General features: G+C 38.7%; 1 protein-coding gene across 1 annotated transcript in view; it reads right to left on the bottom strand.

The window, feature by feature from the left end:
• Positions 1 to 20723, bottom strand: part of BMX (BMX non-receptor tyrosine kinase) — a 52148-nt gene that overhangs the window by 11953 nt on the left and 19472 nt on the right. The window contains exons 9-15 of the mRNA XM_049766803.1: positions 17323 to 17377; positions 15888 to 15967; positions 14497 to 14624; positions 12484 to 12558; positions 11511 to 11682; positions 7776 to 7992; positions 6381 to 6445 (exon numbers count right to left, since the gene is read on the bottom strand). Of these exons, the coding sequence (XP_049622760.1) occupies positions 6381 to 6445; positions 7776 to 7992; positions 11511 to 11682; positions 12484 to 12558; positions 14497 to 14624; positions 15888 to 15967; positions 17323 to 17377 (792 nt within the window). The remainder of the gene's footprint in view (positions 1 to 6380; positions 6446 to 7775; positions 7993 to 11510; positions 11683 to 12483; positions 12559 to 14496; positions 14625 to 15887; positions 15968 to 17322; positions 17378 to 20723) is intronic.

Raw genomic sequence — 20723 nt, forward strand, 5'->3', positions numbered from 1 at the left:
TTCCCCAGACATACAATCACCTAATTTTTGATAAAGGAGCAAGAAATCCTAAATGGAGCAAAGAAATCCTCTTCAACAAGTGGTGTTGGCACAACTGGCTAGCCACTTGCAAAAAATTGAACTTAGACCCCAGCTAACATCAAGTACGAAGGTAAAATACAAATGGATTAAAGACCTCAATATCAGACCCAAAACCATAAGATATATAGAACAACACATAAGTAAAACACTCCAGGACATTGAGACTAAAGGCATCTTCAAAGAGAAAACTGCACTCTCCAAGCAAGTGAAAGCAGAGATTAACAGATGGGAATATATTAAACTGAGAAGCTTCTGCACCTCAAAGGAAATATTGCCCCAGATACAAAAGCCACCCACTGAGTGGGAGAAACTATTCACCCAATACCCATCAGATAAAGGGCTAATCTCTAAAATATACAAGGCACTGACAGAATTTTACAAGGAAAAAACATCTAATCCCATAAAAAAAATGGGGAGAAGAAATGAACAGACACTTTGACAAAGAAGAAATACAAATGGCCAAAAGACACATGAAAAAAATGTTCCACATCACTAATCATCAGGGAGATGCAAATCAAAACAACTATGAGGTACCACCTCACACCCCAGAGATGGGCACACATCACAAAGAATGAGAACAAGCAGTGTTGGCGGGGATGTGGAGAGAAAGGAACTCTTATCCACTGCTGGTGGGAATGACAGCTAGTTAAACCTTTAAGGAAAGCGATATGGAGATTCCTCCAAAAACTGGAAATCGAGCTCCCATACGATCCAGCTATACCACTCCTAGGAATATACCCTAGGAACACAAAAATACAATACAAAATTCCCTTCCTTACACCTGTATTCATTGCAGCACTATTTACCATAGCAAGACTCTGGAAACAGCCAAGATACCTTTCAACAGATGAATGGCTAAAGAAACTGTGGTACATATACACAATGGAATATTATGCAGCTGTCAGGAGAGATGAAGTCATGACATTTTCCTATACATGGATGTACACAGAATCTATTATGCTGAGTGAAATAAGTCAGAGAGAGAAAGACGCAGAATGATCTCACTCATCTATGGGTTTTAAGAAAAATAAAAGACATTCTTGCAATAATAACTTTCAGACAAAAGAGAAAAGAGCTGGAAGTTCCAGCTCACCTCAGGAAGCTCACCACAAAGAGTGATGAGTTTAGTTAGATAAATAACTACCTTTTGAACTATCCTAATAATGAGAATGTACGAGGGAAATAGAAAGCCTGTCTAGAGTACAGGCGGGGGTTGGGTGTGAAGGAGGGATATTTGGGACATTGGTGATGGGAATGTTGCACTGGTGATGGGTGGTGTTCTTTAAATGACTGAAACCCAAGCACAATCATGTATGTAATAAAGTTGTTTAAATAAAAAAAAAGAAAATACAAAGTCTAAGTGCAAAAAGGTGGGTCAATATAGAAAACACACAAAAAATGTAAAAACAAATGTCAAAATAAAATCAGAGCACCACCCCAAAGATAACTCAAATTTTGTGACTAAAAATACATTTTGATTTTCATGTTCTAATGTTTTTAATCCATATATAATTTATATATTATATTATATTATATAATTTATAATCCATACTGCATTTGAAATTGCTTGTATTTTTCCTTTAACCATACATCAAGAACATCTCTCCCATGTGGTTACATGATTTAAAAAAATCGTTGGCTTACAATACTATAAATAATGATTTCTCATGTTCATTGTTCTGACACCACAACCATCACCCGATTACCTGTCTCCCTTCCCTTCCTCTCACCACCCCAACTAAATAGCTTGTGTCAATTCCCCCTTTATTACATATTTTTCAACATATTGTTTAATTGATGAATAGTATTTCCCGTTATGGATTAACATGATTTGCTTAATGCCTATGTTGTTTTTAATCTCTGTTATTATGAACAACATCCTATGGTCATATCAAGAAGACAAAAATATTTGTTTGATGATATTCACTAAATTCTTGTTTATAATAATGACAAAGATAGAAAGAAGCTCACTGTCCACATGGTGAGAAGTTATGAAACATAAAGGTTTTTATAAATACAATAGAATTATATCAGACATCAAAATGAGGTATTTACCCAAATAAAGATACACATAGTTATATACAAATGTAGTGTGTGTATATATATTTAAATATATGCAGTGATTTAATTTTTTGTGGGAACAGTTACTGTATGTTTTTGTGTATTTGAATGGGTATAAGACAGGGAAGGACAATCATCCAATGCATTACTAGTAGTTATTTCTCGACTGAAAACAAGGTAAAGGGGTAGAAAGTCAATTCTATTTTTAACTTTATACACTATTATATATATATATTGGTTTTTGGGCCACACGCAGTGATGCTCAGGGGTTACTCCTGGCTATGAGCCCAGAAATCATGCCTGGCTTGGGGGACCATATGGGACGCTGGGGATCGAACCTAGGTTCGTCCTAGGCTACTGCAGGCAAGCCAGGCACCTTACCTCTAGTGCCACCACGCCGGCCCCTATTATTATATTTCTTATAGAAACCTTATATTATTTATATATTTAATACAGGCAATCACATATATTTTCCCTAAAACAAGCTACAAAAGTAATGACGTGGCAAAATTGGATAATAAAACCGATGGAAAATTAACTTCTAGAAACAATTTCTCAGAAAATTTCAGTCACAATTGTGTTATAGATATTTATGATAATTTGGTTTGACTAACTCTTCAGAGCTAAATAACTCTTTCATAGAACTACTTAAGATAACGCCCACCCATCCCTTCTCAGGTCCTCTTATTTATTCAGATATTCAGAACCTACTCTGGCACCCCTGCCTGGATCTGTTCATTACTGAAACCTTCCTTCCAATCTAATATTAGGACCAAGATATCACAAGCATCTGAATGATATAGCTACAAATATGCATGACCAACAAGGTCTGGTGTGTGACCTCCAGGATTCCTTACCCAGATAAAGGCCTGTGTCTTGCCTTTCCTAAGCTATAAAGAACTTGAGTGTGTGGTCCCCAGGTGTTGACATTACAGTTAATATTTCTTCTTTGAGAATAGGGTGGGGTTTCTAACCCCTAATCCTGGATACTTCTTTGTTCCCTAAATAGCTGTGAGTAGCTTTTTCCTGTGTCCTTAATAGTTATAATTTGAAGTGTTAGTATAGGAGGCAGTGTATATTGGTCTGCTGGCAGGTAGGTCACAGTCATGCCAATATGGAAGGGTCCGAGAGAAGTACTTCCTGGTCTTGAAGTTTGGAAAGTTAAAAAAAACAGAATATATGACATTTCAAAACCATATTTGCCAAATACTTAATTAGACTTGGTCAACTCTTGACCTTAATTCCTTGACTTAATTAACTCTTGACTTAATTCCTCCCTGAAATTAAGTGAGCTTATGATGAGTCACAATGTTACACCTATATTTTGTCTCAAAGTTAGGAACATATACTTGACCAATAATCTAAACTGTGTCTGCATTGAAAGCAGGAATCCTGCCATTTTTTATCAATATTTGACACAATGCTGACACATTTAGCAACATCTTGATAAATGTTTGTTGACTGAAAAGCCAACATGAATGTCTTTATTTCCTCTGAAAAACTGAAAATGGACTCGAATTTAAGCAGTTGGATAACTTGGGATCAGGAAGTCAAAAAGATCCTGAATATTGTTATCAATGAAAAAAATTCACTAAATCATGAGGTAGTTATAGAATTTCCACCAAGAGGATCTCAGAATCTATGCTCATGTTTACTTAGTGGTACAGAGAATTTAATATTAAGGCCATCCAAATTAATCCAAGTTTAATACTTTGCCTAGTTGAACAGATATTTAAAAAAACAGAAAGGAGAAAGGACTAAGAGGTAAAAGCCTTTGGGCATTTATTCTTAAATCACTAATTTGAGAGGACACTTGTACTCCTATGTTTACCGCATCATTAGTCACAGTTGCCCAAATGTAGGCTCTTTGGTATATTCATCTGATGGAATAGTACTCAGTTATTAAAAAGATAAAATTGTACCTGTTTGACAACATGAATTGAACTTGAGGTGATTACACAGAGTGAAGTAAGTCAAAAAGTGATAGTGGAACCACGTGGTTCCATTCATATATAAAATATAAATAGCCAAATTAAACAAAACATAAGTAACCTTATTACAGGGATGGGTTAAGGTTAGAAAGATGGCGGAGAGGTTATTGTAATAACGGGGTGGTGTGCTGGTGGTCAGTGTGATTTGGTTTACTCAAATACTGAGGTATAATTCTGTGCCCCCTAAATTATTAAGTGTTATAAAACAATAACATTTGTTTTATAAAGAGCCAGGGGAATAGCATAAGGGTTAGGGGACATGCTCTGTATACACCTGGTTTGATCACTGGAAATTTCTATGGTCCCTGAACATCACTGGGTGTGGTTCTGAGACCCCAGAGTTATGGCCCTGGAGATCCCCCCAAGCATTTCCAGGGTCACCCTACTATTCCCTACCATCATAGGACCCAAATAGCACCACATCCTCAGGCCCTTCCATTAAGTTGGCCTTAGTCTGACTGGCTGATTATTGTTAGGAGTGGCTCCCAGGTCACTGAGCTCTACTTGGGAGACCACCTCCTCCAATAAAACTAATATGAAATATATTTATAGGACTAATACAAAATTTTAAATGGAATATACTGGATCTTGATAAAATAAATGTTTAGGATTTTATTGAATTTATTCTTTTTTTGTTTGTTTTTGTTCACACCCGGCAGTGCTCATGGGTTACTCCTGGCTCTACGTTTAAGAAATCGCTCCTGGGAAACTGCACTCTCCAAGCAAGTGAAAGCAGAGATTAACAGATGGGAATATATTAAGCTGAGAAGCTTCTGCACCTCAAAGAAAATAGCACCCAGGATACAAGAGCCATCCACTGAGTGGGAGAATCTATTCACCCAATACCCATCAGATAAGGGGCTAATCTCTAAAATATATAAGGCACTGACAGAACTTTACAAGAAAAAAACATCTAATCCCATCAAAAAATGGGGAGAAGAAATGAACAGACACTTTGACAAAGAAGAAATACAAATGGCCAAAAGACACATGAAAAAATGCTCCACATCACTAATCATCAGGGAGATGCAAATCAGAACAATGATGAGATACCACCTCACACCACAGAGAATGGCACACATCACAAAGAATGAGAATAAACAGTGTTGGCGGGGAATATACCCGAGGAACACAAAAATAAAATACAAAAATCCCTTCCTTACACCTATATTCATTGCAGCACTATTTACCATAGCAAGACTCTGGAAACAACCAAGATACCCTTCAACAGACAAATGGCTAAAGAAACTGTGGTACATATACACAATGGAATATTACACAGCTGTCAGGAGAGATGAAGTCATGAAATTTTCCTATACATGGATGTACATGGAATCTATTGTGCTGAGTGAAATAAGACAGAGAGAAAAACGCAGAATGGTCTCACTCATCTATGGGTTTTAAGAAAAATGAAAGACATTCTTGCAATAATAATTTTCAGACACAAAAGAGAAAAGAGCTGGAAGTTCCAGCTCACCTCATGAAGCTCACCACAAAGAGTGATGAGTTTAGTTAGATAAATAACTGCATTTTGAACTATCCTAATAATGAGAATCTATGAGGGAAATAGAAAGCCTGTCTAGAGTACAGGCGGGGGTCGGGTGGGGAGGACAGAGATTTGGGACATTGGTGATGGGCGTGTTGCAGTGGTGAAGAGAGGTGTTCTTCACATGACTGAAACCCAAACACAATCATGTATGTAATTGGTGTTTAAATAAAATATAAAAAGAAAAAGAAATCTCTCCTGGCAAGCTTGGGGGACCATGCAGGGATCCTCAAACTTTTTAACATGGGGCCAGTTCACTGTCCCTCAGACCATTGGAGGGTCTGACTATAGTAAAAACAAAACTTATGAACGAATTCTTATGCACACTGCATTTATCTTATTTTGCAACGAAGAAACAAAACAGATACAAATACAATATATAGCCCGTGGGCCATAGTTTGAGGACCACTGATAGAGTGATGGGATTTGAACCAACCTCCTTCTGCATGCAAGGCAAACATTCTACCTCCATGCTATCTCTCAGGCCCCTAAATTTATTCTTAAGTTTAGAAAATACCAGGTTGTTGAAAGAATTAATAGGAACCTTGGCTCATTTCTGAAGAATTCCATCTGCGTGAAGACAGGAAATGATAAGAGGTAGGATGGGGAGGGATCCAGTTTGCTAAAACCCCAATTCACAGTTCTGTATATCCGTGAAGCAAATTCTTTGGGCACTAGTCGCACCTTTGGAACTGGTTTACCTGGTCATTCCAAAGTCAGATACTTTCACAGAGAGATCACTGTCTACCAAGCAGTTCCGAGCAGCCTTTGGAAGAAAAATTAAAAAAAAAATTACCAAGGAGGGGAAAAAAAATGACCCACAAACTCCTGCCATCTAAATCCTTTTTCTTCAGCAGAATTCTCAGCACAGTCTCTGATGGCTAGTTGCATTTCCAACGTGGCAATGCATGGACTAATCTGAAGTATAGAAGTTGTCCTTTCTCATTTGCATTTTTGACCTCAAAGTGAAAATGTGCTCCCACATTGACACCCAATCACTCATCCTTGTCAACAACACGAATGGTGTTGCACATGGAGTTCCTTAACAAAATTAAAAAATATGTTAATGAACCTGAGTTCATTAACAAGATGGAAAAATCATTTTTAAGAGTTCCCCTTCACCCCTAGAAGATTGTGCAGTACTGGATGCTTTGAAAGCATGCATACTACCTGAGAGACTTTGAGAAGGCATTGGCCTAGCCTACATGGCACATTACCCCTTTGACACATATGATCTCACAAGATAAATTCGAGTGACCAGAAAGCAAAACATTCCCACTCCTACCCCCACACCCAGAACATATACACACATTTCATTTCCTTCTGGGGTGGGGTTTCTGTGGTTTGGGTTGGTTGGCTTTAGTCTCTGCAATTACAGTCAGGACTGACAGCTTTAACACTCCGCCTTCCTGGAGTAAAGGTCAACTGGAGTTCAGAGCAGTGCTTCTCAAATAGTGAGGCGCGCCCCCCCCCTGGGCTCCGTAAGGGGGGCGCGTTTGACCTCAGCAAACACTGTCATAACAAGCTAAGCCCTTGTTTATGTCTCTGTATGTCTCTGGAGCTGAGAGTTGCTGTGTCCTGCTTCAAACCCCGCTTGGAAAAGCTATGCATTGCAAAATGTGCTCATTGTAGCCATTAATCCAGACATCACCTCTGATTTAAAAAAAATCAGCTCAAATTATTGGATATATTTTGTTTTGCAGGTTAAAAATTTTTTAAATAAAGATACTATTTACAGTTGCGCCTGGGGGGAGGGGGCCGAAAAACGCTTTCTTCTTCCTAAGGGGGCATTGCAGAAAATAATTGAGAAGCACTGAGTTCAGAGAAACACTAATTCACCAAAAGTCTTTCTTTTCCATCTGTTTTCCTTCCTACCACACCAGACATAGGCCTTGGTGGTTCCTTGTACTCTTTCTAATTTTTAAAGGATTTCTTTGGAAACTGGGATTTTTAAGCACAAGAGTTATGTACCTAAACCAGTCAATAGGGAGCACAGAAAAAGCCAAGCTACTCTCTTGTCAGCCCTGAACTGGGGGTTGGAGAGGAGCTGTTCATCCCTTCCTTCTTTTCTTGGAGCTTCCAGTGGCTTTTCTTACCAAGTCCCGGTGTATGAACTGGTGACTTTCCAGGAAAGCCATGCCTTCACAGACATCATAGCACATTTCTAAGAGCTGGCAGGGTTCAAGTCCTTTCCCATTACTCTTCAAGTAATCAAGCAAGCAGCCATTTGTTATGTATTCGGTGACTATATATATCGGGTATTTCTTTGAACACACTCCATAGAATTTTACCAGCTTGGGATGGCTGAGTTTCCTGGAAACAACAGAATTTTCAAAGTTTAGTACTGAGTTCCCGAAACATACCATTTTCCACATCTTTAATAAGGAATCCCTTGGGGCCAAAGAGATAGTACTTGAGGGAAGGCACTTCCTTGCACACCATTGACCAGGATTAGATTCCTAGCACCCCATGTGGTACCCTGAGCCTGTGAGTTACCCCTGAGGGTAGAACTAGGATTAAGCCCTAAGAGTAGCTGGGTGTGGCCCCAAAACAGATATCCATCTTAGATTTATGTTCATTTACATACCTGCCTTGTACTAAGAAAGAGAAAGAGAAGGAGCAATTTTAAGAGATCCTTTTGGGAACATTATGTTAACATGCAAGAATACATTTATAATAGTGTTTAATTTTAGACAATGACAACTCCAGCAACAATTTACCATTTGTTTGTGTTTCTTCAGTTTTCCAACAGAAAATCAGGAAGTAGTGATACGTTGCCTTGAAAATTCCATAAAGTTTATGTGGCATCGAGAACTCCCACGGCTTATTTGAAGGAAGCTTTATATGCCCTAAGAGCAGTCATCTTCCATGACTTGATATTTTATTCTAGAAATACTCACTTAATATCATAATGTGAGGGTCAAACATCAAATGAAAACATGCATCATGTTAGTGACATGAGATTAGGCAGTTTTATTCCTGCTTAAAAACTAATTTTATATTGTTCTGTTACTTTTTTTAATAATAAACATGCATAGCATTTCTGTTAGGTTATGATGCAGCCGTCACAATGCTCATCAACTTGCCATTATGAATGTTCCTATTAATTTATAACATGATTCTTCAATGCCCAAATGTGAGAAATAGACATAAGCTTAACATGTCAAGTAATAAGAAATTTGTAACAAATAAGGATTTATGAAATAAGTCCTTTTCTTCTCAGTGTAACTATAGGAAGATATCTTATCATCTTACTCAAAACAAGAGACATGGGCCGGGCGGTGGCGCTAGAGGTAAGCTGCCTGCCTTGCCTGCGCTAGCCTTGGATGGACAGCGGTTCGATCCCCCGGTTTCCCATATGGTCCCCCCCCCCCCCGGCCAGGAGCGACTTCTGTGCGCATAGCCAGGAGTAACCCCTGAGCGTCACCGGGTGTGGCCCAAAAACCAAAAACAAACAAACAAACAAACAAGGTTTGAATGCATGTTTTCATGTGAGAGGACCGGATTTGTTCTTTAGCACCACATGGTCTTCCTGGTTACTGCAGGGTATGGCCCCCAAACCAAAGTAAATTAAACAAAGACCTGCATGGCACTCAGTTGCTCCCTTCAAAGGAAATGTCTGTGGCTGAACAAAAGTCCACTGTCTAATAAGCTCTATTCCTTGAACGTATTCAATCCCTTGCTAGGGAGCTCATGGTAGGAACAGCATGTGAACTGATACCTCTCCCATGGAAGGACTTTTCCCCCTCTGGTCCTGACAAATTTCTTTATGACCAGGTAGTTTGTTAATGACTTCTGATGACTTCGATTACCAATAAAACAATTAAGTTACAGCAGGACACTGGAATTACACTGTGAGTCTAAGGAAATTTCTGGCAGAATATTTTTCTACAAAGAAAAACAGTAAAGACCCCCAAGTTTTATGGTTATCCAAATGCCAAAGACATAACAAGCTACACCACTTGCAAAGACTAGTCCAACTGGACAGGGCAGAGATCCTTGTTTAAAGAATTAAGAATTTCAAGAGGTTGACAGTAGAGCTTTGACTATGAATTCAGGGTCTGGTGAGAGTACAGTATATATTGCTCACAAATTTTATAGCCACATGGTACCTCTGCTTCTAAAATGTTAAATAAATAAATAAATAAATAAATAAATAAAATGTCTGGTAAAATGGTTATTCTGATTTTCCTGATAAAGGAGTGACTAAGCACATTGACACTGGACTTTCTGATGTGTTTACATCTCTGCATTTGACAAATTATTTAACATTTCTGGGCTTCAGTTTCCTATAAAACAAAATAGCAATGGTGCATCTTCTGAGACATTTTATGAGGACGGAGTATTTGGTGTAGAGAAAAAGTCTGCCAACTCTATAATGACATTTCAGTCAACACTTAGAGAGTGCTGCTTCTTTACAGCAGTCTGTGATTTGTGATTTCACTGACCTTTGACTCAAGTACAAATGTAGCATTATTTTTATACTCCGGTGAGTGTTCTTTAAAAAGGTGAAGAGCTTTTTAAATCTGCTTCTGACTATAGGGTTTCCTGGTTACAGTACTTTTAGTATGAAAACTGGGAATGTTTCTAGCCTAGTTGGATGGTTAGTCAGCCTTCAAAGTCTGATTCATTGTGCTAATGAAAAGTGGTAGAATGATTAAAATTGTTCTTTGAACTTAGAGAGAAGAGGGGATGGGTGGAGGAGACTATATATTGCCAAGATTAAGTTCCTGGAGCTGAGATCTAGTAGGAAAGGTATTTTCACCTACGAGGTGAGGAAAGAAGCAGGGTAGCAAAGGGAGTTTTAGCAGATGGTATTGAAGGTAGAGGAGAGAAGTGACCATTGTCTTCAGTGTACTTCAGTTCTGACCTGAAGCAGTTCCTGTCTTGTTTTGTAGAGCAGCATTCTGTTCTTCATTCTACTGTGCAAAACCTCACAGGACAAGGAAGCCACAGGGTCAAGAAGACATCCTCACCCAGTCCTTTACTATTTCTTGATAATTCTGGTGGAATTAATACTCTGGAATGTCCTATACAGATAGTGGAGACCTCCTGGCAGAAAGCATGAGCTCCCTTGCTTATTTTCCCCCAAAGTGAAGCACATTGCTGTGTATCCACCTCTACCAAAAACTGTGGGTTTACATATAGTTGAAGGGAACATGGATATACTAAATGAGGTGTCTGGATACATGTACTGAATACAGTGAAGATTAGAGACAGCAAATGGAAGGAGAAAGGGGGACATTTGGAGATTCCCTGGGTGAGTGCCATGTTTTTCTAGTCTTGAGGATTCTAATTCAAATATGGCCTTTGTGGCTATTGTGAAAGTATACTTGTCAAAAGAGGAACACAGAACCTTTTTGTTCATTTTTGGGCCACATCCAATGGTGCTCAGGACTTACTTCTAGCTCTGTGCTCAAAGATAACTCTTGATAGGGATTGGGGGAACATATGAAGTACTGGAGATTGAATTCAACTGCTTGCAAGTCAAACAGCTTACCCACTGTTCAGTCTCTCTGGACTCAGAAAAAATTTCCCCATATTTTTGGGCCATACGTAGCTGTACTTCAGAGATATTCCTGTCTTTGTGCTCAGGAGTGACTTCTAGCAGTTTTCAGGAGACCTTTGTGGTGCCAGGGGGAAAAAAAACAAGCCCAACCCATTATCTCTTCAGTTACAAGGAATAGATTGCATATTCACTTGATTTGGAATTTCTAAATGCTTTTCTGATGTGTAAACTTTTGATCCAGACCTTGCAAATGCTACAGACAAGACAGCACAATTGTCTTCCCAGAGCGAGGACTAAACTGACATTGCTCAGACACACTTACATCATGGTCTGGGCCTCCTGGAAGAATTCATCTTCTGACATGGAGCCCTCCTTGATCATCTTCACAGCAACATCGTACTGCCCCTTCCACTTGCCCAGGTGAACCACTCCAAACTGGCCACTGCCCAGTTCCTTCATCACTGCAATCTCTTCTCTTTTCAGTTCCCAGATCCCTAACAAGGCAAGGCAGAGACACATTAGGTTGAGAATAGAAGGCTATGGGTCTAACAGTTTGCCAAATGATTCTTACTTTTAAGTTTATCTCTCAAAAAAAATTCCTGAGTGCTAGTTTCGACCTATTTAGATCACATGATAATGCCACCTAAAGGGTTTGCTTTGTTTTTGTTTGGGGGCCTTATCTGGAGTTACTTCTGGCTTTGCACTCAGGAATCACTCCTTACAGGCTCAGGGGACCATACAGGATGCTGGGGATTAAATCTAGATCGGCCACATGCAAGGCAAGTGCCCTACCCACTGTAATATCTTTCCAGTTCCACAGGATTGTTCTTGAAGCAGCTAGTTATTAACTACAAACCTCAAAGTCTTGCTTAATGAGAGGCATCTGGGCATTGGTAACAAAATGCACTCTGTGTCCTAACCTGGTTAAAACATCATTACATTTACTTATAAGACTAAGTAAATTGTCATCTGGGTGGATGGCATTATTCCTAGCTACATAATGTTGAACATACAGTTCCCCCAAACAGACCCAGAATCACACAAGAGGAAAGGACTGATAATGGGGTTCTAGAGGCTGATCATTGGGGTCTAAGCATAGAAACAGACAATACTTTTGGAATTGCCAGGGTGGCTTCAGATTTCACTTAGGAGGACAGGAAGGGTTTGCTTTTTAAGAAAATGAACAAATATATTCAGCAGAAACTGCCTTCCTGTTTTCCTAAGTTTTTCAACAATGACTCATATGTCTTTTGAACCAAAACAGAGGGAAAAGAAGCCCATAGATGAGTCCATACCGCTTCCCAAGGACACAGAGGTGGGAACCTTGTTGATCTTGGTTGACACAGGGTGTCGGAGTCGTGTGATCATTCCTGCAATGGAATCAGCACCACATGAACACACATCATAGCATGTTGTCATGCAATCTCTTTGCATCCCAACTTCCTGCCTCGACTCTTTCCAGAGGAGCTTGACAGCAGAGCTAAGGCTGTGGCAACACTGAGAATCCATTTGGAACCTGTTTCTCCTCCTCTAGAGGGAGTTCTTTCTATGACTAATGAGCTCAATGCTAATTTTTAAGAGTCAATGCCAATTCTATAATCTTTTTGTTGGGGAGTTGGGTCACACCCAGCAGCATTCAGGAGTTACTTCTGGCTCTCTGCTCAAAAATCGCTCCTCGCAGGCTCAGGGGACCATATGGGATGCCGGGACTTGAACCACTGACCTTCTGCATGCAAGGCAAATGCCTTACCTCCATGCTATCTTCCCAGCCCCTAGTCAATGCTGATTCTAATTAAAGTCTTCAAAGCAAAACCCAAAATTAAAAGAGTAAAACCAAACCCAAACGAAAGAGTGATCACTCTTGTTGCGATTTCAACATTCTCAACAACGGGACTAGATGGAATGTTTCAGTTAAAATACTTTACTTGTTTTTATTTGATCTTTATAATATTTTATTTAAATATGTATATACAAAGCACACACATTTGTCAGGTCATATAAGGTTAACAAATAAAAGGTAAGCCACTTTAATTTTAAATCTGGAGCCTCTTACTAAACTGCATTAAATGGTCAATTCATTTTGTTTACATTGAGTAATGGTTAACCTGGATAAAAATAATTACAGTATTTATAGTGACAATAAAACGTACTAAAATTTTTTGAGTTTTAAGGGTCTGAGAGAGCGTGAAGTGGATAGGACTCTTTCTTGCATATAGCTAACCCCAGTTCAAATCAAATCCTTAACACTACACAGGGTCTCCTGAGCACTACCAAGAATGTCTCTTGAGCAAAGTGCCAGGAGTAAACCCTAAATTCTGCAGGGTGTGGTTCCAAGCACCCCACTCCACTCCAGCCAACCCATAAAATATTAGTGTTTGATTTAAACATGCAATGGTTTCCAAGTCCTGAGAATTACTACATATGTCTTTTTATTAGTAGATTTCAAATTTTTAAATTCAATCCCTTTAATTTGAAAAAAAAATAGAAGTTTACTAGTATAGGTATTAGAAAAACTAAAGCTAGTCACATGTATATGTATGGAAGACTTTAAATATAATTAAATAAAATAAGCTGAAAAACAGAACATGTAGAAAAGGCCCTTGTAAAAATAAAATGCAAACATGCATATAAATCCATCATTTGTGTTCCTATATAATGAATGATAAGTGTGAGTATTCAGCATGAAAATATTGTCAGAGCAGATAACAAAATGACCAAGGAGCTTATTCCTTCAATATACATGTTTCTAGAATTTGAATTTTGCAATCTCCTTATGTCAACAAAACAAAAAAATGCTTACAAATAATTTATTTTTTTCAGCAAAGTAAAAATAGTTCTTACTAAATGAAACTTAGAGATATATGAGTTTGGGGAGAAGAAAAGGAATACATGCATGTTTAAGAGGGAACACGGGCTTGAAGGCCTTTGTTCTTGTCTTTGGGCCACACTTATCAGTGCTCAGTGGTTACTTCTGGCTCTGACTTGGGGGTTGCTCCCTGAGGTTCTGGGAGACCATGTGATGCTGGGGTTCAAACCTGAGTCTCCTGTAAGCAAAGCACATGCTCATCCCTTTGAACTTTCCAATCCATGCCCCCAGACTGTTGGATTCTAATGTGGCCAACTTTTTGCCTGGAATTATACATTTTATAATATATTGCAGAAAATGTAGGTTAGACAGGTGGAGAAACTGAAACTATTTTTTCTTACTTTCATGGTGACCTATATAATAATGGCTATTGGAGACTTAGTACCAACCAGGAAAATGGATAATTTATTGCAAGAAGCCAGAACAAACTGAAATAATTTACCTGCTGAGTTGTGTTGATGATAGTGAATAAGTTTTGGAATGGAGTCAAAGCAGTAGTTTTCTGCCAGGTACAATTTGTTCTCAGCATTTCTGTGCACGTGGTAATGTTTGACCGCTCCTGATTTGTCACTGGTAAGGAGGTAAAGAGGTTAAAGTACTTAGACCCAGCGACCTGAGCTTGAAGGAACCATGCAGAATAGTGATTGAAGGTGCATTTGTAAACTGTGGAAAGGGAAGTCAGAGAGAGCTTTGACACCTGGTATTTTCTGAAGTGCTCAAGATGCTTTGCAGCACCTTTCTAAATGCCAGGAAGCCTTGGGCACATCACAGTTCAGGCAGAATGAACTGCCCACTTCCTGGCCACTCCTCCCTAGGGAAGTATATAAGTCTGAGCTCTAATTTTGGTGCTTGAACATGCTGTGATTTGGGCCTTGTAGATCATTATTGCAAAGTGTTCTCTTTCAGAATAATAATATGGATACAAGTAGAAAAAGATGGTTTGTCTGTAGAGGATTCTAACCCAGAGCAAAGGGGATGGTAGCTCATTGAGAAGGGACTGTGCAGGATGACATAGGTGAAGGTAAACTTTCTTGAGGGGATAGTTGGATTACAGACAGATATTGAACTATGAGTATTCATTTCCTGACTATTCCGTAACCACAATAAAATGAAGTTGAATACTACATGGTCAAGCTTTTTAAAAGACTACTCCTGATTTCATATTTTACATGAAGTTTCATTAACTTCATAGTTAGGTTCTATAAGTTCAAAGTTATACCTATACAATATTCATGACAAATTCCATCGAAAGTTCAACTCTTAGAGATAAAAGTGACTGTGCTTTATTTTTAAGCCTTGATTGCCTTGTCATGTACTGAGCATATAGATTTTTTTTACCTAACAAAGACAACTTTGAAAAAGAAAAAAAACAGCCAGAAGAAGGAGTCTGCTAGAAAGATTCAATTAAGAGCACACAGCTACATGACTTCCACCTTCAGTCAAATCTGTCCGAAATGGGAAGACTTTGTGGGGGTGGGAAAGGTCTCACTGAGCTCAGTAGCAGGACATGGATATCAAGGATTTAAAGTCCATTGCCAATTTTTTCTTTTGAGGCAAAAGAGAGACCTGAAGTGATTCTTTTACTTGTTCACTGAGTCATCCTGTGCACCAGGTACATGGCTACTCTCTATGAAGGCAAGGAAAGATTGACCCACAGAACATTCTCATGGAAGTAGAACTAAAAGATGACTCAAAATGGTCCCATTCAACAAATTTTTTGTGCCAAACTTACAGAGTTTACAGCTAATATCTTAACCAAGATGTGACTAAGTGGCCAACATAGCCAAAAAACATACACCAAAGATAAAAGAAATAAATTCATGCCATACTTACTTCACAGCCTTACTAAACAAGGACACTGTGTACATTCCAGCCTGGCTGGAATTTCTAACCATGAATGCTCCCTCTTTTCCCTGAAAAGGAAAAAAAAACATGAAGGGAACAGGAAACATCTTCATTATTCTTGAAAACTATTTTCCCTGGTAGGTGGCAGAATCAGAGCTTTTAGATCTAGTTAAATGTCACTGATGAGACAGATTGTCCAACAGTTGGCACTGAGGGAGGCCAATCATTTAGATCTCCCCCTCTTCTCACTCAGTCTTCTTGTAGCTCTACCCCTAATGCTTCCATTCTTCCTCTGCTGTTTTATTTCAATTCTGACTTTTGTATTTGAGCAAAGATATGCTCATATTATTTCAGCAATGCAATTGAAAACCACATGTTACTATTTAATAACCTTGAAAGGTTTTAGGAAAGTAAAGAGCCAGATCAAATTGTTTGTTTAAATTCTGTGCTCAGCTTGTCTTTCTGAATGTCTTCTGCTAATTTTAAATTTATCTAGATCCTGAAAGAGCAGATAATAAACTGTAAATGTCAAAATACTGATTTATGTTGTGAAGTCATCACTTTCTTGTCAATATTCCTCAAAATAATAATTGGACTCTTTTATTAGAAGGTCATTACTGTAAGGTCGGCTGTTGGTAAATTCCAAATCAATTAGTAACAAATTAGGTAGGTATTTTTTTTGTCATAACATCTGCTGTTCTCCAGTTAATAAGCAGACATGGTCCCTAATAAATTATCTCTCTCTAGTCTTGCCCTTTGTAGTTTCCTCCCACCTGGATGCTGAGCCAGGTCAAGTGACTTGCTTTGGCTAACAGGACACTAGAAAATGTGAGAAAGTCATAGACTTCATACTACAAGTCACTACATAATTATTGCAACTTTATGCCAATTTTTGCAAATATCGAGGCACAGTGTTATATGAAGTTTTCTCATTTTGCTGGTATTTCTTGGGATTATGGTGTAAATACAGTGTCTGCATTGAATTGTGGGGGCTTATCCTCTGCTACCACTTCCTTGAGATCACCACAATGTGAGGAAGCTTAAATTAGTCAGTGGGGCATTCCAGCTGGTTGTCATTTCAGTTGGTTGTCTCAGTTAAACCTAATGTTGCTTTCCCACTCTCCCCCCATAAATACACCAGTTAACTGCATCTACCAGAGTGGCCCCAAACACACAACATTCTGAAGCACTGTGGGCCTAATTGACTCACAGAATATGGTTAGAAATCTTAGCTTTCGTCGTTTCAAACCACTTCCTTTTGGATAGAAATATTGCAGCGAGGAAGGTGAAGAACTTGGTAACCCATAGTCTAGACAACCAACACTATGATAAACTGACTGTGTAAGTAGTAATAAGAAGTTCGTTAGCCTCATGGCCCAACAATAGGGATTCTTAGAGGCTGCTTAAAAATTTAGATGTTTACCTTTTGTCTCAGTAACTGCTCAGATTGTGACCTGGACAGTTTACCTGCAAACCATCTGCAATAGAAAGAATTACATATTTGAGCATAAATGATTTAAATTTTTTTATTTTATGAAGCACAATTTACAATATTGATGATAGCAGGTTTTCATACAAAAATAACTTCTACACATACCCTTCACTAGAGTCAACTTCTTTCAACCATGTCCCTGTGGTCCCCTATACTCTCCCCCAAACCTCCCCTAAAGTGATATGCCTCCTTGGAAAGACCAATTCTCAGTAATCTTTGACAATTTGATTTCTTTATTATTATATATCACATCTAAGGGAGATCATTTTGTGTCTGTCCCTCTTCTGATTAACTTCACTCAGCACGATAGTCTCCAGATTCGTCCACGTAACCACAAATGGCATAATTTTCATCTTTTCTTATGTCTGAATAGTATTTCATTAGTTTCTTTATCCAGTATCTGTACTTAGATACTTGGGCTTTTTCCAGATTTGTGCTATTGCAAATAGTGCTGCAATAAACATAGGAGTACAAATACAAATGTCTTTATTTAAGAGTTTTTGGGCCCTTGAGATAAAATACCAAGTGAAATTACCGGATCATATGAGAGAATGAATTATTTGAACTGAATCACACATCATTCTACTTTACGTCTGTGAGGTGAGGCATTAACCTACATCAGTGCTTTCCAAGCTTGGTTTCTCAAGAGAATCACCCAAGAAACTTTAAAAAATAGTTCCATTGCTGATTCTGGAGTGATGTCTGCACATCTATGTTTACAAGTATGTGAAGTTTACAACTATGTTTATAAGTTCCACATTTTGGAACTATTGGCTTCCTTCTATGTGGGCTCTAAGTTTTCTCATGGGCCATCATTTTGTCCCCCTTTTTTTGTCCTACACAGTAGTGTTTAGGGACCATACTCAGTTTTGCTCCAGAGCCATACTTGGCTCCGTGCTCAAGGAACACGCTTGGTGGTTCTAGGAGACCATCTCAATACATAGGTTCAAATCAGTGTCACAGACACAACCACTTTGCTAGGCAAGTGCCTCTTGTCTAACATGTTGCCATTTTGAATGAGAACCAGGGTCCAGGGGAATGCCCCAGTCTCCAAGAATGACTGTTCCTGTTTTTCAACTCTATTGCACTCTTTGAATAATTGATATGAGTATTACTCAAGGTATCTATTTTTAAGGTCAGAATTCTTTTTGTGTGTGTGTGTGTGTGTGTTTTTTTGGGTCACACCCAGCAGTGCTCAGGGGTTATTTCTGGCTCCAGGCTCAGAAATTGCTCCTGGCAGGCACAGGGGACCATATGGGGCGCCGGGATTCGAACCGATGACCTCCTGCATGAAAGACAAACGCCTTACCTCCATGCTATCTCTCCGGCCCCCAGCATTCTTTTCTAAGAGGTTTTTTTTCTATTTGCCAGAGACTAGTACTTGTCTAAGATTGTATATGAAACAGAGGTAATTGTATTGAACTAAGAAAATTATGATGTGGGAATCCAGAGTAATCTTTAAATATTTCCCTTTTTTACTGTTATCCCCAAATAACAGTATTTTTGATGAATTATGTGGGCTGCAGTTGTTGTTCATGTGAGATCATGTTTGTAGGTTTTGATTTTGACCAAGACATGGTACTAAGAAATGAACTAAACAGGATGTGATGTAGGAAGGAGCATAAACTTGACATGAGGGATTCTCAGGCTGGAAGATAACACTGAAGAGGAAACAAGGTTACAATGAGAGTGAGGGTAAAAGGGGGTGAAGGGAAAGCTCAGGCCAAAGATGTCTGAGGGCCTGGAAGGACTGGGCAGAAAGTGTTTCTCTGTATAATCCGGGCTTCAGTTGAAAGGGTTATCAGTTGATGATCAATTTACTGAAATGAAACAGGCCTTACACTAGTCAGTTTGGAGATATGGGTCCTTCCTAGACATAACCTCCTAACAAGTTTGGTATAATTCTAGACAAGCCATTTTGTCTTGGATTTTCTCATTTTTAAAATAAGGGTGAAGGTTAAACATGAGCATTTTTGTTTGTTTTCTGGCCATGCCAGGTTGTGCTCAAGGCTTACTCCTGCCTCTGCTCAGAGAGCATTCCTGGTGGAGCTCAGGGGACCATATAAGGTGCCAGGGATCAAACTCAATTCAGGCACATGCAAAGAAGCAACTTACCTACTGTACTGTCTCTCTAGCCTCATGATATTCTTTGTTTACAAGGCTCTTTTTTATGTTTTTGGGCCACACCTGGTGATGCTCAGGGGTCACTCCTGGCTATGCACTCAGAAAAAGCTCTTGGCTTGGGGGACCATATGGGACTCAGGGGGATCAAAGCACTGTCCGTCCTAGGTCAGAGCATGCAAGACAAACGCCCTACCACTTGCACCACCACTTTGTCCCCTTAAAAGGCTCTTTAAACTATATATATGTATATATATATATACATACATACATACTCACAATATAATTTATAAAGGAGGCATGAATTGAGAGTTTTCTTAGTAACATTTTACTCTAGTAATAAATCTTCCAAAATGATTTTTAAAGTATTATCTAGGATATTTACCTATGTAAAGTAGAAGAAATAATCAGAAATAAGAGAGCCTTAGCCCTATAAAGGTAATATGAGATTTCATGGAAGTGTCTGTCTTCCACATACACTTAAACCTTGATTGCACTGTAATTTTCTGAGAATTTTCTCCATTTAAAAAATATTCAGCATTCTAATGGCAGAGCTTAGACCTAGTGCTAATGCATAATTTTTCCATCTAAATCTTGATACCTCTGTCTTCATTCGAGTAGAGTTGAATTACTTCATGATCTCTGATAGAACAGGAATCTAACTATGGACACCAAGCACAGTGTGAGAAGGCTGAACCCTAGATCATACATCCTTCTCATCCTTGATTTTGGAGAGGGCTTTCCTGATGGTGTCTCCAATGCATTCCTGTCACACACCATTAGAATCCCAAACAAGGGATATAGACTGTTTATAGACTATCTGGGTTTTCCAAGTCAAATTCCAACTTTGCCAATAAATGCTCTGGTCTAAAATTCTTAAGAACTTTGTTCAAACTGCTTTAAAGTTTTTGTTATTTTTAAAGTACAGTAATCTTTGGGTAATAATTATTATACAATAAAAATGCAATAGATATTGTGCTAAATTTTGTGTTTGTGATTATATTTCTAAGACTTTTTATTAGCCTCAGTTTGAATTATTCTATCAGATGCTCCCTGATGGTAGATGAGGGAAAAGTGTCAGAACTAGAAAGTGAAACGTTGAAAAGGGGTGAAGGTGACAGTATGCTTGTGACAAATGTGACTGGAGGGGCAGCCTTGCTTAGAGGTAACAGGAAAGTCTATACAGTAGGATGTATTTTATAAACTCTTAC

This window comes from Suncus etruscus, chromosome X, assembly GCF_024139225.1.
Source record: "Suncus etruscus isolate mSunEtr1 chromosome X, mSunEtr1.pri.cur, whole genome shotgun sequence".
In the NCBI taxonomy this organism is placed as follows: Eukaryota; Metazoa; Chordata; class Mammalia; order Eulipotyphla; family Soricidae; genus Suncus; species Suncus etruscus.